Below are 19041 nucleotides of genomic sequence, written 5' to 3' on the forward strand. Positions count from 1 at the left end.
GTAAAAAAATCTGAAAATCATGTATCATTTTCAAAAGATTTCTGTCAGTTTTTACTCAGCTCAACAGTGGACTATTCAGTCAGATCGACCTGCTACAAACAGCAGACAGAAATGAATTAATTTTATATATTTTTTAAACGCATGCAGGATCTGGTCAGACAAAAAAAATCCAAGCTGCAGCTGCATAATCCCTGATGGCTCCAAAAGGACAGTGAGGAAAACGTACAGCACATAATTAGGGAAGCTGCTGCAGCATGCAGTGTTTGCAGACAGTAATTATTGTAAACTCTGTGCCCCATTTTTATTAAGACCTTGTGAAATTGTTTTTAGCATCATTAAGATAACTTAAAACACAACACTGATAACATTGCTTTTCTTAAACATCCTTGCATGATTCATGTACTTTCTTTATCTTCAATAAATAAATTAACTTTCAATTCTCATGATTAAGGATCTTGGTGCATTTCTCAACTCTGCTGTTTATGTATGTATGAGTTTTCCCATCCTGATTGCTTTTTAAACAACTATAATAGAGAAGAAGAAAAAAAGTAGTTTTAACTTCTACTTCAAGCCCAGGTGGGAAGTGATGGAGATCTTGCTGTTGGAGAAAAGGCGAGCTGTGAATTCCCACTACGCCCATGTTGGTCTCAGCTCCGTTTACTCATCTCATGAGTAAATAATTTGGTGTCTGTTCTTCTGTGATCAACTTATTTCCTGGACAGGCCGATAGCAAAAGCCAATGTTTTCTACTGAAGCTTTGAAAATAACGGTTGCCACAAGCAATGTGGTCTTCCTCTGCTCTTCACCAGGGGTGGACTTGAAATAGCCCAAAGAAGTAAAAACAGATCGTTTAGATGGTTTGTTTTAATAGTGGAAACTTTCACAGCTAGTAATCGGTACAAGGGGAACAACTTTAAAAATAATTTTAAAAAAATTATGTCCGACAGTTTGTAGAACTCCTTCAAACCATAAAGTAATGCAACACCTTTAGTTTTATGCCACAGTTTATTTTGAAAATTGAATCATTTGTTCATTTAAATTCTGTTTAAATAGTGACTGAAAAGAGAAAACACAGAATCAGCGACTGCAAGTGAAATTAACCTGCTTGGCCCACCTGCAGCAGTCAATGAAAGAACGAAAACGCAGGACGAAGCTGATTTAATTATGTCCGTTCCTTCCTAATGCCAACTTAATAATTAGACACCATTAAGATGCTGAAATGAAAACTAAAGAGTCAAATCTGTAACGTGTAGCAATGCTGTACAAACCACAGACCAGAAAAAAGATTGAAAAATATTCCACTAAGGTGGAAAATATTTTAATAAATTCACAAAAATTACAATGTGGAGGCTCAGCATGATCCCATAATCAAGAGACGATGATGAGCCTGAACCAGAAGTGGTTCAGTCCAGTATCTGATACGTGCTGGTTTGTCAAAATCATCATTCAGTCCAGGGCTGTCTGAACTTTTCTCCATGTGGGCCTCCAAATGTAGCCTCAAAAATAATGACGGGCCGAAAAAGAAAAAAAATCTGATGAAGTAGCTTGATATTTATTGCAAAGACAGAACTTGAAAAGGATTTTTATGACAGTGTATTGGGGCCACTGTGGGTAGAAAAAAAAGAGAAATTTCTGCCAAAAACTCAAATTTAAAAAAGAAATTCTCAACATTTGAAATTCAGAAATGTCCAAGTGTTTTGTAGAAAATTTCTGATATCTTAAAAAAAAAAAAAGGTAATTGAGGTAATTCTCAAAATTTCTGAGTTTTCTGGCAGAAATGTACTACTTTTTTTGGTAACACTTCATTTGAAGGGGTGTGCATAAGACTGACATGACACTGTCATCAACATGACATTACACCCGTCATGAACATGAAGGAGTCTTTATGAATGTTTATGACAGTTGTCATGAAGTGTCATTCAGTAAATAATGACACTTTTAATGCAAAGTTGCATTAAAAGTCCATTAAAAGTGCCAACTTTGCATGATTTTGTAAATTATGATAATTTCATAGAGTGAAAAAAACATGAAATGGCTTTAAAATTCCTAGTATTTCATATTTTGAGCAAATCAAAGGAAAAAAATCTTAAGCAGGTTTTTCCTTTATGTGTTTAATCTTTACAAAAGGCTTTTTTTATTCAGACAAATCTGCATTTTCACACTTTATGTAAATTAAACATCAAGATGTAGCGCACTGCTAATGAGCTACATCTTGATCCGATTGTATCTTGACATTAAAAACAAAGAAATGAAATATTATAGGAAAACAAACGAGGTTGTCAACTTTTTTTGGTTTAAGCAAATTTTATTCAAGAAAAATAAAGTTCACCTGATGTGGGTGTCAAGATTATGTTTTTATACGACATTTAGCAAAACTAGAATGGTTGGTTGAAAACGACTAATATTAACTTCTTAGTGAAGTGGGTATTAGTATTTTACATCCAAAAACAATGTCAGTTTTGTTGCTGGGATTAATTAATTTGTTCCATGGGATTAATCCATCCATCTAAAACAGATTATAGAATGTGCTTTGATATATTAAATTACTAATTGTGAATAATTATTGTGCATTTTTACTGTCTATCTTATCTATTGTAAGTGCAGATTGTCACATTGTCTCATTAGTAGATTCATTTTTTTTCAAACTTCTAAAAATAACATTTCTGCTGTCATAACCTCCATGTTTCTCATTAAACAGAGTTGTTCCTTTACTATGAGCTTAATTAGGAAAAGCTTACCAATATGGTGACCATTTATGAGTAAATCAGTGTTATAAATTATTGTTTAGGCTGTTAAGTTAACCTTCCCTTGATCTGCCAAAAACCTCTAAATATGCTTTTCATTAAGTATGATTGGGAAATAAAGGTGTTAAAACATCAGTGTTTGTCTAATTAATCTAAATTTGTTTCATTTGGTGATAATGAAGTTTTCAATATTTTAACTTGTTGAATGGGTTTGTGAATAACTGAATTTGAACCCGTCTATATATTATTGATTATAATTTGTTTATAAATCAGACTTTCAGATGGCATTTGTTGTGAATTGCATCCAAGTAAATAAAATTAATTGAATCAAATTAATCCATAAATCCAGATACAAAGCAACCTTTTTTTTTTTTTTACAAAAAAATAGTTATTTGTAGGAATCTTAAAAGTTGCAACTTTTATAATAAGCGACGAGAAAATATTCCTTTATAAAGGTGGAAGTTGCCCTGTGTAGCCAAGCTTTTCTGTATTTTTAGTTGAACATACATTGTGTATATTGATATCTGTGCCTCGTGCTTCAGAATAGAAAAACATATCCATCTTTGGTCTCTGTTGCAGGTAATTTTTTGCTTGATGTACAGTTTACATGCAACAGTAAGCAAATGTGGGGCTATTATGTGGGATTTTGCTTTCAATTATGTATGAAAAAATTGACTTGAATCAACAGGATGGTATATTAGACATTAATTACAAACCCGTTTTGTAGTCACGCCAGTCTACAGAGTTATGTGTTAAGCATAATTGACCTAAAAGGCTGAGGAGGCGTACTAAAAGATTTCACAGAATCAAGATCAAAGCTGCACTCGTTACCATTTAACCATTTAACATTAATGATTCTGTGCAACAGCCGGTGAAGAGCAGAGGGATATACACTGTCCAGAAATATTGAGCTCAACTCAATGCTACAAACTACAGTTTTGAAAGCTCTTTTATGTCCAACAGCTGATTTTACACAATGCACAGCATGAAACTGCATTGTGACTCCTTCACCCATCCTGCCGCCCATTTCATGATCAGAGGTCACTGTGTGGTAAAGCTTTACTTAACCTGTGTGTCAGACATGAAGATGTACATAAGGTGGAAAAAACAGAGCCATTTAGGAACATAATACAGTTCTGGTAGAGATGGAAAGACTGGAAATGACTGAACGACTGGAAAAAAAACTGCACTATTATACTCTTTTTATAGTGAAGTGATGCAAGGCCCCTTGATACGAGCCGTTATGTCAGCAGTAATGCTGCGTTTTGCACGTCAAAAACACAGCCAACACCTCAAGTTGGACACTTGTGAACTTTGAAGTTAGACGTCCGACACAGAGCTTCAAAAAAATAAAAAAATAAAATAACTCGAGACGCATTGGGAGGAGCCTCATACCTTTTATTCCCTTCTCACTGCAAAAAAACAAAATCTTACAAAGTAATTGTGGTCTTCTTTCTAGTGTAAATATTTTACACTTGAAATAAGAAACTAACTTAAGAGTAACTGTTCAATAAGATATACAGGCTTGTTTTAAGTAAATAACTCCTCAATATGATGAAAGGTTTCTAGTTCCATTGGCAGATAAATTAACTGATAACATGAGACAAATGTCTCATTATAAGTGAAATAATCTGCCAATGGAGCAAGTACTTTTTCATCAGTATTAAGGGATTGTTTTCTTAAAACAAGCCTGTATACATTTTGCTAAAAAGTTACTTGTAAGTTAGTTTTATTTCAAGTGTACCAAGATATTTGCTCTAGAAACTAGACCAAAAATACAAGATACTTGATACAAGATTTTTGTTTCTGCAGTGATCTCGGACTCTGTACAATGGTGGATGAAATATTGAGTGCCTTTATTTGCTGAAAACAAATACGTCTCTGCACCATGTTCGGATTCACTAGAGGTGTTGTGAGTTTTGCGAGCCAACAGGGATTGCTTTCATCGCTATTTTCATCTCACCTGAGCCCAGTTTGATGGCCTGCATTTCCTGGCAGGACAACAACGGTGGATTTTCTAACCCCAAAGTCGGCCGTACTGGACACGCGTCAAATGCACTTCAAACATGCCCCAAACTGAGACATTACATGTAAGCCAGACACTCAAATTGCACTCGGTCTGAAAGCAGCACAAGTCAGATCTGTTTCCAGTTAGATTTGGACTCAGTCAAGTTTCCCTTTAGTCATGCATTGTGTTCATAATCTTTATGGACAGAATGTCTAGGTGCTGTCAAGGTGTTGAGTGTTTCCACTTTGGTGGTCTCAGGATTAGATCCCAGCTTTTCACAGATGATGTGCCTCTGTTGGCTTCATCAGGTCATGATGTCCAGCTTTTGCAGAAACAATGGACCACCACCAGAAAAGGGTAGAGCGCCCTCTTCAGGTTGGTGTCTTGGTCAAAGTAAAAAAATGGAGGTTGGTTTGTCTGCAGTGAAGTTTTGTCCAGCATGATATGTCTGTAGTTTCAGTGAAACAGTGAAAGTAACAAGGTTTTTCCTCCATAAACCTGAATCAACGCTAGGGTCCTTACAGAAAAATATAGTTTAGTATGAGGCCCAAGAACCTGTTTAGATTTAAGTTATATACTCTTTACTAAAATGAATCCAGCAGTTCCAAAATGCCCCCACAGGAACATGAGAAGAACAAACTATAATCACCACTACTTTAAATCTAAAGCAAAGCTCAGACCAAGGCTGGCCTGAGTAATGAGGCCGACACTCTGGGCTGCAACGTGGAATAAGAATATAGGTCAGGCTTCATATGGAAAAAATTTACTTTATTCAGTATGTTTCAGCAATTTAAGCAGTTCTGTTACATTTAACTGCAAAAAGCAAAAGATAAGAACAAATGTGCAAATATCTTAGCAATTAGCTGAGCTTTGTTCAATGCTTTCAGCATAGTGGGGGAGTTTAAATATTTCCATTTCTTTTATTGGTTGTGTTGGATCACAGGTTCAGAGTAGTCACATTCTGTTCACACACTGTTTACATTCTAAGTTCAGAAATAAATGTTAGAAAATTATCCTCATCCTCTCTTAAAAAAGGGAGTTTGACAGAACAGAAAATATTTTTGAGTGATATTAGAGTCAAAAACCAACTACAATCTTTTTTTTTCTTTGCCAAAGTAGCCGTTTTAGCCTGATGCAACATTTTCAATTAAACCATGCCACTGGTTTCGTTGAAAAATCTGTCTAATAGTCACCATCTGGGATCTGTGTATAATGAACCCACAGCATATACTGGAAGTTATACTGTAACACTCAGAGTCAGTATCCCACATTATAGGCTGCCCTCATATCATGTCGCTCTAATTTCTGTTAACCTTTTTTAATGCTACATGCACAGAATATTAATGCATTTTATTTAGGCTTTATGTATTTGGGAAAACAATTCAATAGTATAGAGGAAGAAAATGGTGATTTGTTTTACAGAAGCAAGTCTGAAAAGTCCAGTAGGTCGACGCATTTAGTGTCATGGAAGCTGATGTACCTAAATACAATCCAGAATAACAAATTGAGTCCATAATCTTGGTGCATTTACAACTGCTCTGTGAAGACATTTTATTCTATTGGAGAACATTTGTCAACAAACAAGGATCGTAAAGTTTAAAGCAGTGCTGTTATAAAACAAGATCCCAAGCCTCTTGCAGAAAACGGTTCAAGTCATTATTTGAAAATAAAAGGGGTTTTACACTGCTGCAAACCCACCAAGACAATCCAACCAAGAAGACCAAACAAGGATAAAACTAATCAGATATATTGCTGGATGGGTCTGCAGATATCCAAAGTATAGATGGAAAAATGTTGACAAAAAAAAAACAAAAAACATTAGGAATAAGGTAACCTGGTCAAACAATCCTAAAATGTAACCTTATTGGCTGAGGTGCAGAATGCCATTTGTAGTAAAAAGTAACGTTAAACATCACCCAAAACACACCATCACCGCTGTGAAACACGGTGGTGGCAGCATCATGCTGTGAGGATATTTTTTCCGGTGGTGCAGCAATAGGTCAGGACTAGTTCAATTGGCAGATTATTTTCCCTTAAACATTGGAAAAATATATTTTTATAACTTAAATAATCTCCCAGTGGAACTAGTCGTTTTTAATCAATATTAATGAACTATTTACTTAAAAGAAGCTAAAAACCTACCTATAAATTAGTTGTCTTGAAATAAGACAAAAGTAATATATTTGCACTGGATACTAGATCAGAAATACTTGCTAAGATTTTGTTTTTGCAGAGAGAGGATAATCCTGCTGGAAGAAAACAGATTGCAAGGACTGAGGTGGATGCTGGCCTTCCAGACAGAATCTTTAGAAACATTTAATCGTTGCCGTTTACAGATGTTATCCATCCAGTCTGACTGAGCTTAAGCTGTTTCGCAAAGAATGGCCAAAACTTTCAGTCTCTTGGTATTTTAAACGTGATAGATATACTCCGAAAGAACTGCAGCAATAATAAGAAAGAAAGCGCTTCCAAAAAGTATTGACTGAGAGCCCTGAATACATATACCTTTTATATCTGTTATCTTATAATTGTTCTTTCATCTAAAAGTCCAATAAAAATCTAGGTTTATGCTCATAAGTCAACAAAATGTGAATATTAGTAATGAAATCACAGCACAAAGACAATAAGAGTGCATCCTGCTGTGTCCTGTTCCAGTGCAAATATATTAAAGTAATCCTAATAATAAGACACACCAACTTAAAAGCAACTTTTCAGCAAGATTTAGAGGCTTGTTTTAAGTAAATAATTCCTTATTTAAATTTAAAAAGTAGTAATTCCATTCCCAGATAAATTAACTTATAACATGGGGAAGTTATAAGTGAAATAATCAGCCAATATGCAAATGGAGCATGTTTTTTTTTCATCCCTATAAAGGAATTATGGACTTAAAACCAGTTTCTGTATCTTGCTGAAAAGTTACTTGCAAGTTAGTTTTGTTTTAATTCAAGCATCCTAAGATATTCACTCTAGAAACTAAACCAGAAATACTTGGTAAGACTGTGTTTTTGCAGTGAATGTAAACTCCAGCTCATGTTTAACTACGTGGTTACGGTGCTTTGAAATATCAATCACCTTTTTTTAAGTAATGAAATATTTATGGAACTTCAGCTGGTGTCGCTTAGCCGAGCAATCTGGGTTACCAAGCCATGAGAGAAGCAGAGACTGTATAACTGATGTATTAACTAGGTCACAACACAAGCAAGTCCAGTATTCCCAGTTGGACTACCCTGCTGTTTCCCCTGCTATCTGGCTGCTGCACAAACTCTTGGATCCTGGAAACTGTCAGGAGAAAAGGTTGGAGGAGGGGGGGCTGTGTGTATGAACTAAGTGAGAGCAGTTGTGTTTCCCTGGCGGTATTGAGTCCAGAATCTTGGACAGCTTTACGCCAGTAGAGCTGGCCAAGCTGCCCGGTCTTCATTTATGTAGAGCCAGTGGTGAACTGAGCCAAGCACTCCAGAAAAGAAAACTACTGCACACATGAGAAGTCCTCATCATTAGCATTTCTCTTACCTGTAGCAGACAGATGTCATATCACATTGAGTTTGTAATAAAAAAATAAAATCTCCACAAAAGCGGTAGAGGAATAAGAATAAGTCGGATTTAAAACAACTGAAACTGCTGCTGAATCTCACAGAGAGTAAACAAATACATGTTCACAAAAGATCCCTGTTACGCTTATGGCTGTTTTGTGGGTTTTACAAAAAGAACTGGTAGAGGCTGCTGACATTTTCAGTCGGTCGGCGCCTCAGTCTAACTTTGCCAAGAGTCGAGCAAACTCAGATTTTTGCATCAGGCTGTCAGGTTTGCAGATTCAGCAGACGATCAAACATCAAAATAAATCTTTTGAGTTTGTTGTATTAAAAGTCAGAAAACTAAGATTAGTTTTAAAAAGTTGTGACATCTTTTAATTAACGGAACAATTTGTCTTTGGAGAGCTCCTCTCTTTATATCCAAAGACTCTCCATCTCTCTCCTCTCTGAATGAAATACCCTTATTGTGTCCTTCCACTCTCCAACTCTGCTTCTGCTTTCAAACCTGCTCTGCAACCTTTCATAGAGTGGAAAACCCACCATTCAAAAGAAAAACTACTTAAAACACAAAACCACAGGAAAAATATCATTTCATCCTTTCTGTTTTCCCCTTTCCTCCCTCCAGGGCTTTAAACAGTCTGACCACACGCTGTGCACCCTTCATTATGCTCGCAATAAAACGCAGCTGATAGCAGCTATATGCGGCCAGTTGCTGAGATTACACAGAAGAAAGCATTAGAAACAATCACAGTGTGGTGGAAATCCGAGGCAGACTGCGCGCTCAAGTGTGTCCAGAATGACTCTGAGCATCTGCCGCCTCGGACAAATTAAATGTGGAGTAATTATGAGTGGAGGCTCCCCGGAGTTGTCTGACTCAACACACTCCGACACCAAAAGGTGTGGCGCTGCGTGGGTTTGCTCTCACTAATTAACAAAACTGAGGGCGCGCAGGAGCGCGCAGGGACCCACGGAATAAAATGAATGTTCCTTCAACTTGAGTTACGCGTCTTGCAGAGAAATGTTGGTTGTTACCTCGGAACAGGAAGGCTTTGCTGCCGTTGTGAAGTCCAGCCACTTGGGTAATTCCATAAGTGGCATTTGCCTGGTCAAGTTCGCTGATTATATCAATCTGGTAATCTTGATCTGATCCGAAACCAAAAGCTGAACAGAAAGAAAGATCAAGGTTAGGGAAACGAATCTAATCATGAACGAATACAGTTTTAAAAAAAACAAAAAAACATTCACTATAAAAACAAAATTAGTTATTTTAAAAGCCTCTTTTGGAGCAAGTTGCGCAGTGGTTATGTAGATACTTTATTCATATCGCTGCATCTCCTGCCTGCAGTCATCACCTGTGATCTCCACGGGCTGTAGGTGCACTGCACGTTAAAGGTGCAGGTAGAAGGTTTCATCTGTTACTCTGTCAGTTCTGTCGCTATTTTCCGCAGGTAACTTATGCAACACACAATAATCACTAAATCCAAAGGCGCTGAGGGGAATCTTAACTTGGTCATGCACAGCGGAGAAAGAGACCAAAAACGTAAACAAGCTCAAGTTAAAACAAAATCCCTCACAGCGGTCAAGCATTTTTCGTGCGCTCACCTGGTTTGGTGAAAAGGAAAAACAACGACAGAGCTACGTAAATATCCATCTGTGCCGGAGTTGCGTAGTACAGAGTCCGCGAGTTGTGCGCTCCGCTGTGAATCCACACCAGCCAACAACTCTGGTCCGTCTGGCGCTGTGCGCTGTTCACACCTCGTCTGGATGTAGATGAACGGAGGAATGGTCCACGGCGCGAGCGCAGGGGTTCCCTACCGGAAAAAAGCACGCGACGCTTTAATGTTTGCACGCGCCTGATGAATCTCCGCGCGGCATAAGGAGGCAGAAATGTGCGCTTTTTACCCCGGATGGAAAACAGCCAGACTGCGGATAGATATTCCGGCTGCAGATGCAACTATCAGCCAGTGCTGTCCCCCCGTTCAGACGGCAGAAAGTTCCGGTTCTGAAGGTGAGAAAGGAGATTTGAAATAAAAACTCGGAGAGCGGAGAGTGTGGGAAATTATCTCACCGATATGTGGATTTCTCCTTTTTCTTACAAGTCTTTAAAAAATGATCCGGTTTTCAGATTTCACGACTCCACCTCACTTTTCTTGGCCAATATCTGAAGGAGGAATTTACTTCCTGATCAGTTCCCTCAGCTCCTGAATCTGTCAGATTGTCTTGTCTCCTCTCCGTCGTCTAACAGCCATGGGATTTTCACCGCTGCTCCATCCTGCCTCCTCCTGTGGCCTGTCCTTATTGTGAACCATTAATCATACTCCTACTCATCCCTGCCTCTAATTTGTGTACATTGTCAGGTTGTCTGGGTTGCCTTCATCTACACAACAGCAAAGGCAGAAGCACAATGTTCTCCACCTGCAAAACGGCTCTACTATGACGGGATATTACACTGAAAACGAAAACAGGTGATCCAACTTTAAAAATATATATTTATTGCAAGTAATCAAATTAAGTTTACCCAACATAAGTTATCATCTTCAATACATATAGATACAACAAGATTAATTAACTTAGTTTGGTTGCATTACACGTACCGTAGCCAATAAACGCAATTTAAGTTGGAGCGCTATTTTCTTTAGTGTAGAGTTATTGTATATTGATTACATTTCTGTTAAAAAAAAGTTTGAGATCCCATAAATTTTCTAGAAACAATTAGATTTGAGCTCAAAAAGTTTTACATTTGGACTTTTGAAACTCAAAAATTAGGGGGTTTTTTTCTCTAGAAAATCTTTGAATCTTCAAGCTCAGAAATTCTCAATTCTCACATTAATATAAAAAATTATTTTTCCCCCTCCATCTAGAATGGCCAATACGTCGCCGTAGTTGTACACAATGAATGGCGAAGTGTCTTTGGGATGCGGGTCACCACTCCAGCCTCTCAAATTAGATTGTAAACAACAGCAGGATTCACATGGAGGCCAAATCACTGATCCAGGGCCAAACAAAAAAGAAAAAAGAAAAAGGAAGCATTATTTGGAAATTGAGGCTTCTGAGGAGCTCAGAGTGGAGATTCAGTTGTTTCTAGGCAGGCTGTCAAATTTGCAGGCAGCATAATTTCTGCTTTTCAGACCTTTAATAAGTACAAAACAACACAAATAAATTGTTCAGCTCAAAGCTGCCTGACTCTTTAAGCCTCCTATTATCTCTTTAAAGATAACAGTTGAATCATATAAAAATCTGAATTTATTTGTATTGTTCTGAGTTCATTACCGATTCTTTTCTTTCTAAACAATCCCTGACTGACATTTCTATACAGATGAAGCTCCGAGTTCTTCTCTGCTTCATCCAGGGAACAAAAGCTGGTGCCTTACAAAAGTGTGCACAACCCCCCAGTCACATTACAAACCTTTTCTGTTTTACATGTGTCAAACTCGAGGCTCGGGGGCCAAATCTGGACCGCCATAACTTTTTATGTGGCCCTCTACACTCCAGAGACACATAAATAAAATCAAAGCAGTTTTTATCTGTCTACTGCCAAATTACATCACTTATGGAAACTCACACAATATCAACAGATCCTGCATCCTTTCACACGCAAGAGCTCATTGCAACTTTCCAACAAAATGGTCAAAACCAGTCGACTTAAGTGATGCAGGTGGCAGTATTTCTAAAACTTTATTTACATATTGTTGAGTTTTAGTCTGTGATCAACGTGTGGATTAAGAAAAACTCATCACACAAGTGCAAATATGCAAAATTTCTGCTGTATTATAAAACACAAAGTTCTACATAAGTAAAATGTTGAAAAACAGTTTACTGTTTGTATTTAGCCAACTCTACTAAGACATGGTAAGACTTTAAGAGCTTTAATCAAACAAAACTTTGACCCCAACAGAAGACTGGGGGTGGTAGCATCATCATGCAATGACGGGTGAAACTGGTCAGAGATGATGGGAAAGAGGATCAAAATACAGAAATCAGAAAGATTTGGGACACCTGAAAAGATTCAAGTTCCTGCATGAGTTCATGCAGCCAGAGGCGCAATCAAACAGAAGTTTAGAAGAATATTTTTGTAAGCACTTTATGAGTAGTGAATAACTGTCCAGAATTAAAACCATAAGAAGACTCCAATAAACTGCTGCACATATTTAAAAGTGCTTGTGACAAACTGGTTCAGTTTGTTAACCACCTGTCCCTTATTCTTATTTCTGATGTATTTAATCTTTCTATAGTTGGTCATATTGTTTCAATTTAAACATTGCTGTTGCAACTTTGCCTCGCTCACTATCCCAGGTTTGTTTGTGGAAGCATCATGTTGCAGTTTGCATCTATGTTTATGTTTCAGTTAAAGCTAACACTTCTGGACCATTAGCTGAATACATTTCTTGTTTCCAGGTGCATTTCTGTTAAATTGTTCTCTTTTACTCACCATTTTTTGTCCATTTTCATGCCACAGACAGGTGTATGGGAGGGGCAGGCCCAGCATTTCCTGCTTAAATGACTGTATGACGTCACTGATTACATCACTGGGTCCTACCAAATGGAGGGTTTTTTTTTTGTATTGTTTGTTTTCTTTTTTCCTTTAAAGTAACCTTTTGAGTTGCCTTTGTATTAAATGTGTTATTTTACAGACAATTTAATTATGTAGATAAGTTTATAAATGAGATTAAAAATGTCATTCCTGTTTCTCTGTTTAGATTTTGTTGTTCTGTTATGGTATGGTCTAATGAAGTGCAGGTGTGTTGCCAGTTTGGTATAACACCTCAGATGCTGGAAAAAAAGAAAACTAAATAATAAAATTCACTGGAAGAAACTAGAACTGGTGTCTGAGACTGGACTAAGATCATTTAGCAGGTTTTTCTTTTATTGTGGAAAAATAAATCCTTATGGACAGAGACTCCACCTGTGAGATGCCTTTTTCTAAGAATGATCTTCAGCATTGTCAGTCAAATAGCTGGAAATAGACTCTGAGGCTTGACATAAATACAGACAGCCATGTTTGATCAAACCCCTTTTGCCAGATGCATAAATCTTGCATTCATATGGAACCAGTTTCATGTTTTTCTGGTATTTTTCTTTAGACTTCAAGTGAAGATGTGTGGCGCTTATGTGTCCTAAATATGTATACATGCAAGATTTGACCAATATATTTAGAGTTTTATGCATCTGATCCCTAGATGTGCTGTTGAAGTCGAAATCATCTGTTAGATGTTTCAGAGTGACAGATGTGAGATTTATTATTTCAACGTTCATTCGCATAAAATGAAACGATTTAAAAGTCGCTTTTGTCATTCAGCAAGCAGGTTTTAAAGAATTTAGGTAGAAACCCAGGGGAGGTTATATATCAAATTTAATGTCCATGTTTCAACTTAAATGAAATGTCAAGAAACAAACACTGAAAAGAAATTTCACTGTGCACTGTCTGATTAAAGCAAGATTAGAACGAATATGAAGTGAAGAAACAAGAGAACCAATTAAGGGAGCCAAAATTAAAGAATCAACAACAATCAAATGTGATGTAGTTACATTTATTTAAAGGTTGTAAAGTGGTGACACTACCGGTCGCTTTGTGATAAAATCTGCTGCCCTTAGTCACATCAGGAAATAGAGAAGTTAGACATAAATTGACCCACACAGAAGTGACCTCAGCTTACGTTGTCCTGTTAACGAGTGAATTCAAAGACCAAAGTTCTGACTTTTTTGGTAGTTTTAAACTTAATGAAGATGAAACATTTTTGTCGCTGATGAGGTTCAATTTCATTCATATTGTAGATTTCATCCAGCATTCAGATATGAATATGCTAGATGAGCTCTAGCTATGAACGCACTGATAAATCTGCCGCAGTAATTTAAGTCTTACAAACTGAATTTTACTCAGGATGTACAGAGTGTCCTTAGAGGAAAAAATCCTGACAATCCTTTGATATCCAATAAAAACTCTGCATTTTTTTACAATAACATGCTTTTGCATGAATCCTATATAAAAAGTCTATTTTTTATTATTTACTAAATTAAATGGTCAGTTTTGAAATTAAAATGTAGCTATCATACATTCACAGAGATGAAATTGCTATAAAAATATTCAAATTCCTCAAATTCTATATTTTATGTTGTGACAAACAAAAACTTCAATGTGTCTTATCGAGATTTTGCATTATGGGTCAGGGGTCAAAAAGAAGCACAAACCTTAAATGTGGAGTATTTAGCAACCCAAACAGGATTAATATCAAATAAAATTTGGATACTTGGTTACTGTTTGATAGTTAAGCTTCAAATAACTTTTGCAGTGCATCATGGGACAGTAACTCCCATCCACATCCTTGTATTCGCAGAGCTATTGGACCACAGCCGCTTGTGAATAACTAAAATCCGTGAATACTTGAGATTCCCTTTAAAAAATGTTATATCTGCCTATTTTAATAGCTAAAACACACAATATACCTTAACAAGCATTAATATCAACAGCGGATATTCTGTTGAATATTTTGAAAAAAATCACATTAAGCAGCTTTTCATGAATCATTTGGAGGTCCATTCCTCTGAGAAATGCACGATTTGGTGAATACTGAACCACGAATCCACAATACGTGAAAATATTTCATGTTTCAGATTAGAGATGCCAATTTTCCTGCATTTAGTGAATTGATTCAATTCCAATTTTTAGGGTTACAATTCAATTCAGAAATGATTGTTGATTCAGAAACAAATTTTTCTGAGATTCTGATTAAATTATGAGACTGTCAAGAGGAGAAGACAGTTATTATTTAAATAAAATTGTTTTAAAACAATTCTATAATGTCCCCTGTGTTCAATCCTTCTTAACAGCAAAGCTGGACGAAGTTGACCAGAAAGCAGTTTAAGCGACACACAAGGCAGAAAATGGAAAAAAAAAATCCTGTAAGAGGCTGCAAAAGACTCTGGGTTCATGTTCCAGCAGAAAGACAAACAGCCACATGTTCTCACACTCTCTCCATTTAATCTCAATCAGCTTGAATGATCTGGCTGAGAGGAAAGAGCAAAAATAGGTTTCAAGATGTGCCAGTTAGATAAAGGCATACTTTGATATCTCACAACTTTAATTGCATTGAAAAGTGGCTTTGCAGCGTATTGAATCACAAATGTTAAACATAAATTCACAGCACATTTTCAGTTCCTCCTTTGTCAAAACAACATAAGACCATGTAACCTTTTCCTTCACTTTCACAATCGTCGACTACTTTGAAGGAATAACGGGAAAGGATGCATGTTTTAGATTTAACTGGTTCAACACGCCAGAGCCAAATGATGGCTCATTACCATGCCCCTGCAGAACTTGATGACATGCTGAGGAGGTAATTTAAGCATCTGAATCAAACCGTGTTGAAGCAGGAACAAATTTAAATCTTGCAGGATACCAGCCTTTGAGGGCTGGAGTTGAACACCCAGATTTAAAGGCTTTAATGCTTTTCTGCAATAGAAATTGATTTAGAAAGACAACTTGTGTCACATTATCATATGAGCACTAAAGGATTGGGGCCACTGAAAAAAAAAGTATTCTGACTTTAATCTTCTGAGAAAAAAGTCAAAATTCTGAGATTAAAGTCACAATTCAGGAAAAAAAAAGAAGTAAGAATTATAAGATTAAACTCAAAATTCTCAGGAAAAATCCAGAATTCAGAAAGTTTTTCTTTTTTTTCTGTGACCCTAATCCTCTTCCATAGATATCTAAAAAAAATAGTTTCTTCTTTTGACAATAGAAGTATAACTTTAGAAACCACATTTGCATTACTATAACTCAAGGTGATTCAATTCAAATTATAACTTCCTTTTTTTTTGACAAAATAACTGCTCTTGCAACAAGCAGCAAAGACAGACCTGAACGAATTGCATATTGAGTGTAATCAGGGATTGAGCTTCCAATGAGCACGATTTGTGGGATGGTTGCCTGAATATTGCAGCACAGAGAGTAGAGGCACACAGTGCTGTCCTGCTGTGTGAGCTGAAAGCCCATCATTACCCATTAATCACAGTGTTAAAGCACTCCCCATGTAATGGCCAAATTTGTAGTCTTCTGGTCGCACCATGGATGTGGTTTCATGTGGGCCACAGCACAGCAGACGCAGAGGGACCACTTCTTCCTGAAACCACAAAGAGGTCAAGCACATTAAAGCAAACTTTCTCTTCCACTACCTTGTGGAAAAGATATAAAACTTTAAAATAGGGATACAAAATATCAGTGGCAACGTCTATACTCCATTAGTTTCCATTACTCGAAATTAGCTACAAATAGCAGAAAGTTAATGAGCATCACTAGAGAGAGCAAGTTAAGGAGATTTAATTTTGTTCTCTTTTGGACGTCTAATAATGAATAACAAGCTCAAGTAATGTAAGCTGTTTTAAAGCTATTGTGTGAGATCACATAAGTAATCTCAAAAAGCATTAAGCTGAGATGCAAACAAACAAAACTTTACAGGCATGTTGGTGGTAAATGAATCTTAAAAGCAAAGGCAGGGAATTCAGATGAAATTAATATATAATGCATCTGAATAGAAGGTGCTCTTAAGTTTTGGAAACACAAGAGTAACATGGGAGAAAGCATATTACACCACACAGAGTGTTTATAAGAAAGGTAAAAACGAAGAGCATCTTAAAAAGACAAAATATGCAACAAAACATGCAATGACAATGAAAAGCAACATAATCAAAATATAACAAAGTCTAGAGACCACAGCTTATCAACCTGCTGCACAACATGTCTAAAATGTGTAAAAGAGTTCTAATTTTCTTCTCTGTTTCTGAATTTATGAAAAATAGGAAAATATTGGCAGGAAGACAGATGTTGGAGCTGATGCAGAAGTGATGCTCATCATACCAAATAAAAATTAACTGGAACCAAAGAATCATACAATTTTTATTTCTCAAATCCTTAAAACATCCAATTTGGTACTAAAAGCAAGCCGAACAGAGAAGCTGTTTTTCTTTTCTTAAGCCGCATAATAATCAATGACTGAAAGTGTATAATGTTAAGTAAAATGCTACATTCTGAGGTTAAGCCTGGTTTACAAAAGAACATCTTAGCCCAAATGAAGAACTGCCAATTTTAAAAAATAATGTCATAAAAATAATCTATAATTTGCACACAATGAAGTTCAGGACAATCTGTCCACACAACTTAACAGAAAACCCCACAAACTAACCCGAACCTCTACCTTAATGTGTGAAAAATGATCATTAGCCAAGGAAAAGTATTTCAACAACCAAGAACAAATTACCACAGGAAAAGTTCCAAATACCTTACAAGTATTTGGAAAAGAGTAATTGTGTATTTGCAGTAGTACGTGACCTAGCGCCTCATCTGCCACTGGAGGAAAACAGAATGGAGCAATAAAAAGACACTGCGACTGGAGTAAGAGCATAAAGGGTTTTATTTTTCTCCATTTTTTAGCTGCTGTAGAACATGGCAATCAGAGACAACGAGATGAGATAAACCGTTTTATAATTTTGCAGTCATGATTACAAATCGGGATGAGTAATTGTCAAGACAAATACATTCTGGTTGTCATAAAAATAAATAAATAAATAAACACAAGAAATTCCAGTACCTGCGCCAAGAGATTACTTTCAAGCAGCTTCAGGTTTGGAAATAGACCTAGATCTACCAACCTGTCGATTTCCAAAAAGTAATAAAGCATTCCTTTCCTCCTGGAAATATGACAGTAACAGTAAGAGACTGATCTGATGTAAACTGACATGAACAGACATGTGTAGAGCTGAAACACGTAAATCCTTCTGTGCTATTTAAAGACAACCAGATTGTTTTTGCTTTCATAATTTCTCTGTTTATTCGTCCTGATTGTAACTGTGACCAGTAAATGATAAAATGTTTTCGTCAGATCTCTTTGTCTTTGATTGCTACAATTTATAACCGCTACGAAATTAAAGCTGCTTTTAAAAAGGAAACTTTTGGTTCTCCAGAAGCAGAGTGTGTTTATCGCTCTGTCCTTTACATCCTCTGGAAAGCAGACTGGGTTTAGCTGAGGTAAAATTACAAGCACAGTGAAGGTGTACATGCTTCAATAATCAGTTGTAGCCATGAGCTCAGATCCTCTTTAACAGAGAGAAGCGTTTGTGTCCTCTGCCCCCTTACAAGTGGAGTCCCTCAGGGCTGCATACACGGGCCCCATCGTTTTCCACTTTATTTACTTCTTTTAGGATCTATGCTTCAGACACATGGTGTGAACTTGCACTTTTATGCTGAGTTGACCAAAACTCTCTGAGCAAATCGTTGGAGTCCATTGCATGCATGTCTTGAACTTTTTACATTTCAATGAGCAAAATAACAAGGTTTGTTAAACTTCGTAATAGATCTAAGGTCCAACCCATTAATTTAGTAATCAAGTCCAGCTTTAATCAGCTGCAAGGTTTAAGCCATTCCTATCACATTACTTTGAGATTTTAATTCATGCTTTCATTACATCTCGCTTAACGTCAGTCTGAGTCACTCACTACCATCCCAACTTCATTTGGTTCAGAATGCTGCTGCTCGCTTCTTAATGCTTCGTTCAGAACAAACGCAAGAGCATCAGGGGCATCTGGTGTGAATTCAAAGTTCATGTGAACGTGCATCAACGGCGCGCTGTGGCACCTTTTGCATGTCTAGCACTGCGAGGTTGTAGCATTTTGAGCATTCGACACTCGCTAAGCACAGCCAACGCAGCCGACACAGGAGTTGGAAAATATGAACTTTTGCCACTGGATGCAGCAAAAGTCCAGAGAGACT

General features: G+C 36.8%; 1 protein-coding gene across 2 annotated transcripts in view; it reads right to left on the reverse strand.

Annotated features, from left to right (window-relative positions):
* Positions 1–12791, reverse strand: part of LOC103142621 (protein kinase C-binding protein NELL1) — a 229172-nt gene extending 216381 nt beyond the window's left edge. Inside the window, exons 1-4 of one of the 2 annotated variants that reach the window (XM_007558768.2) lie at positions 12712–12791; positions 10185–10284; positions 9885–10093; positions 9315–9443 (exon numbers count right to left, since the gene is read on the reverse strand). In XM_007558768.2, coding sequence (XP_007558830.1) covers positions 9315–9443; positions 9885–9933 — 178 coding nt within the window. In that variant the 5' untranslated portion in view covers positions 9934–10093; positions 10185–10284; positions 12712–12791. Of the gene's footprint in view, positions 1–9314; positions 9444–9884; positions 10094–10184; positions 10692–12711 lie in introns of those variants that run through there. The other variant, XM_016674700.1, reaches the window with a different exon arrangement.
* Between the last annotated feature and the right edge of the window lie 6250 nt (positions 12792–19041).

Source organism: Poecilia formosa, unplaced genomic scaffold, assembly GCF_000485575.1.
Source record: "Poecilia formosa unplaced genomic scaffold, Poecilia_formosa-5.1.2 Scaffold99, whole genome shotgun sequence".
Taxonomy (NCBI): Eukaryota; Metazoa; Chordata; class Actinopteri; order Cyprinodontiformes; family Poeciliidae; genus Poecilia; species Poecilia formosa.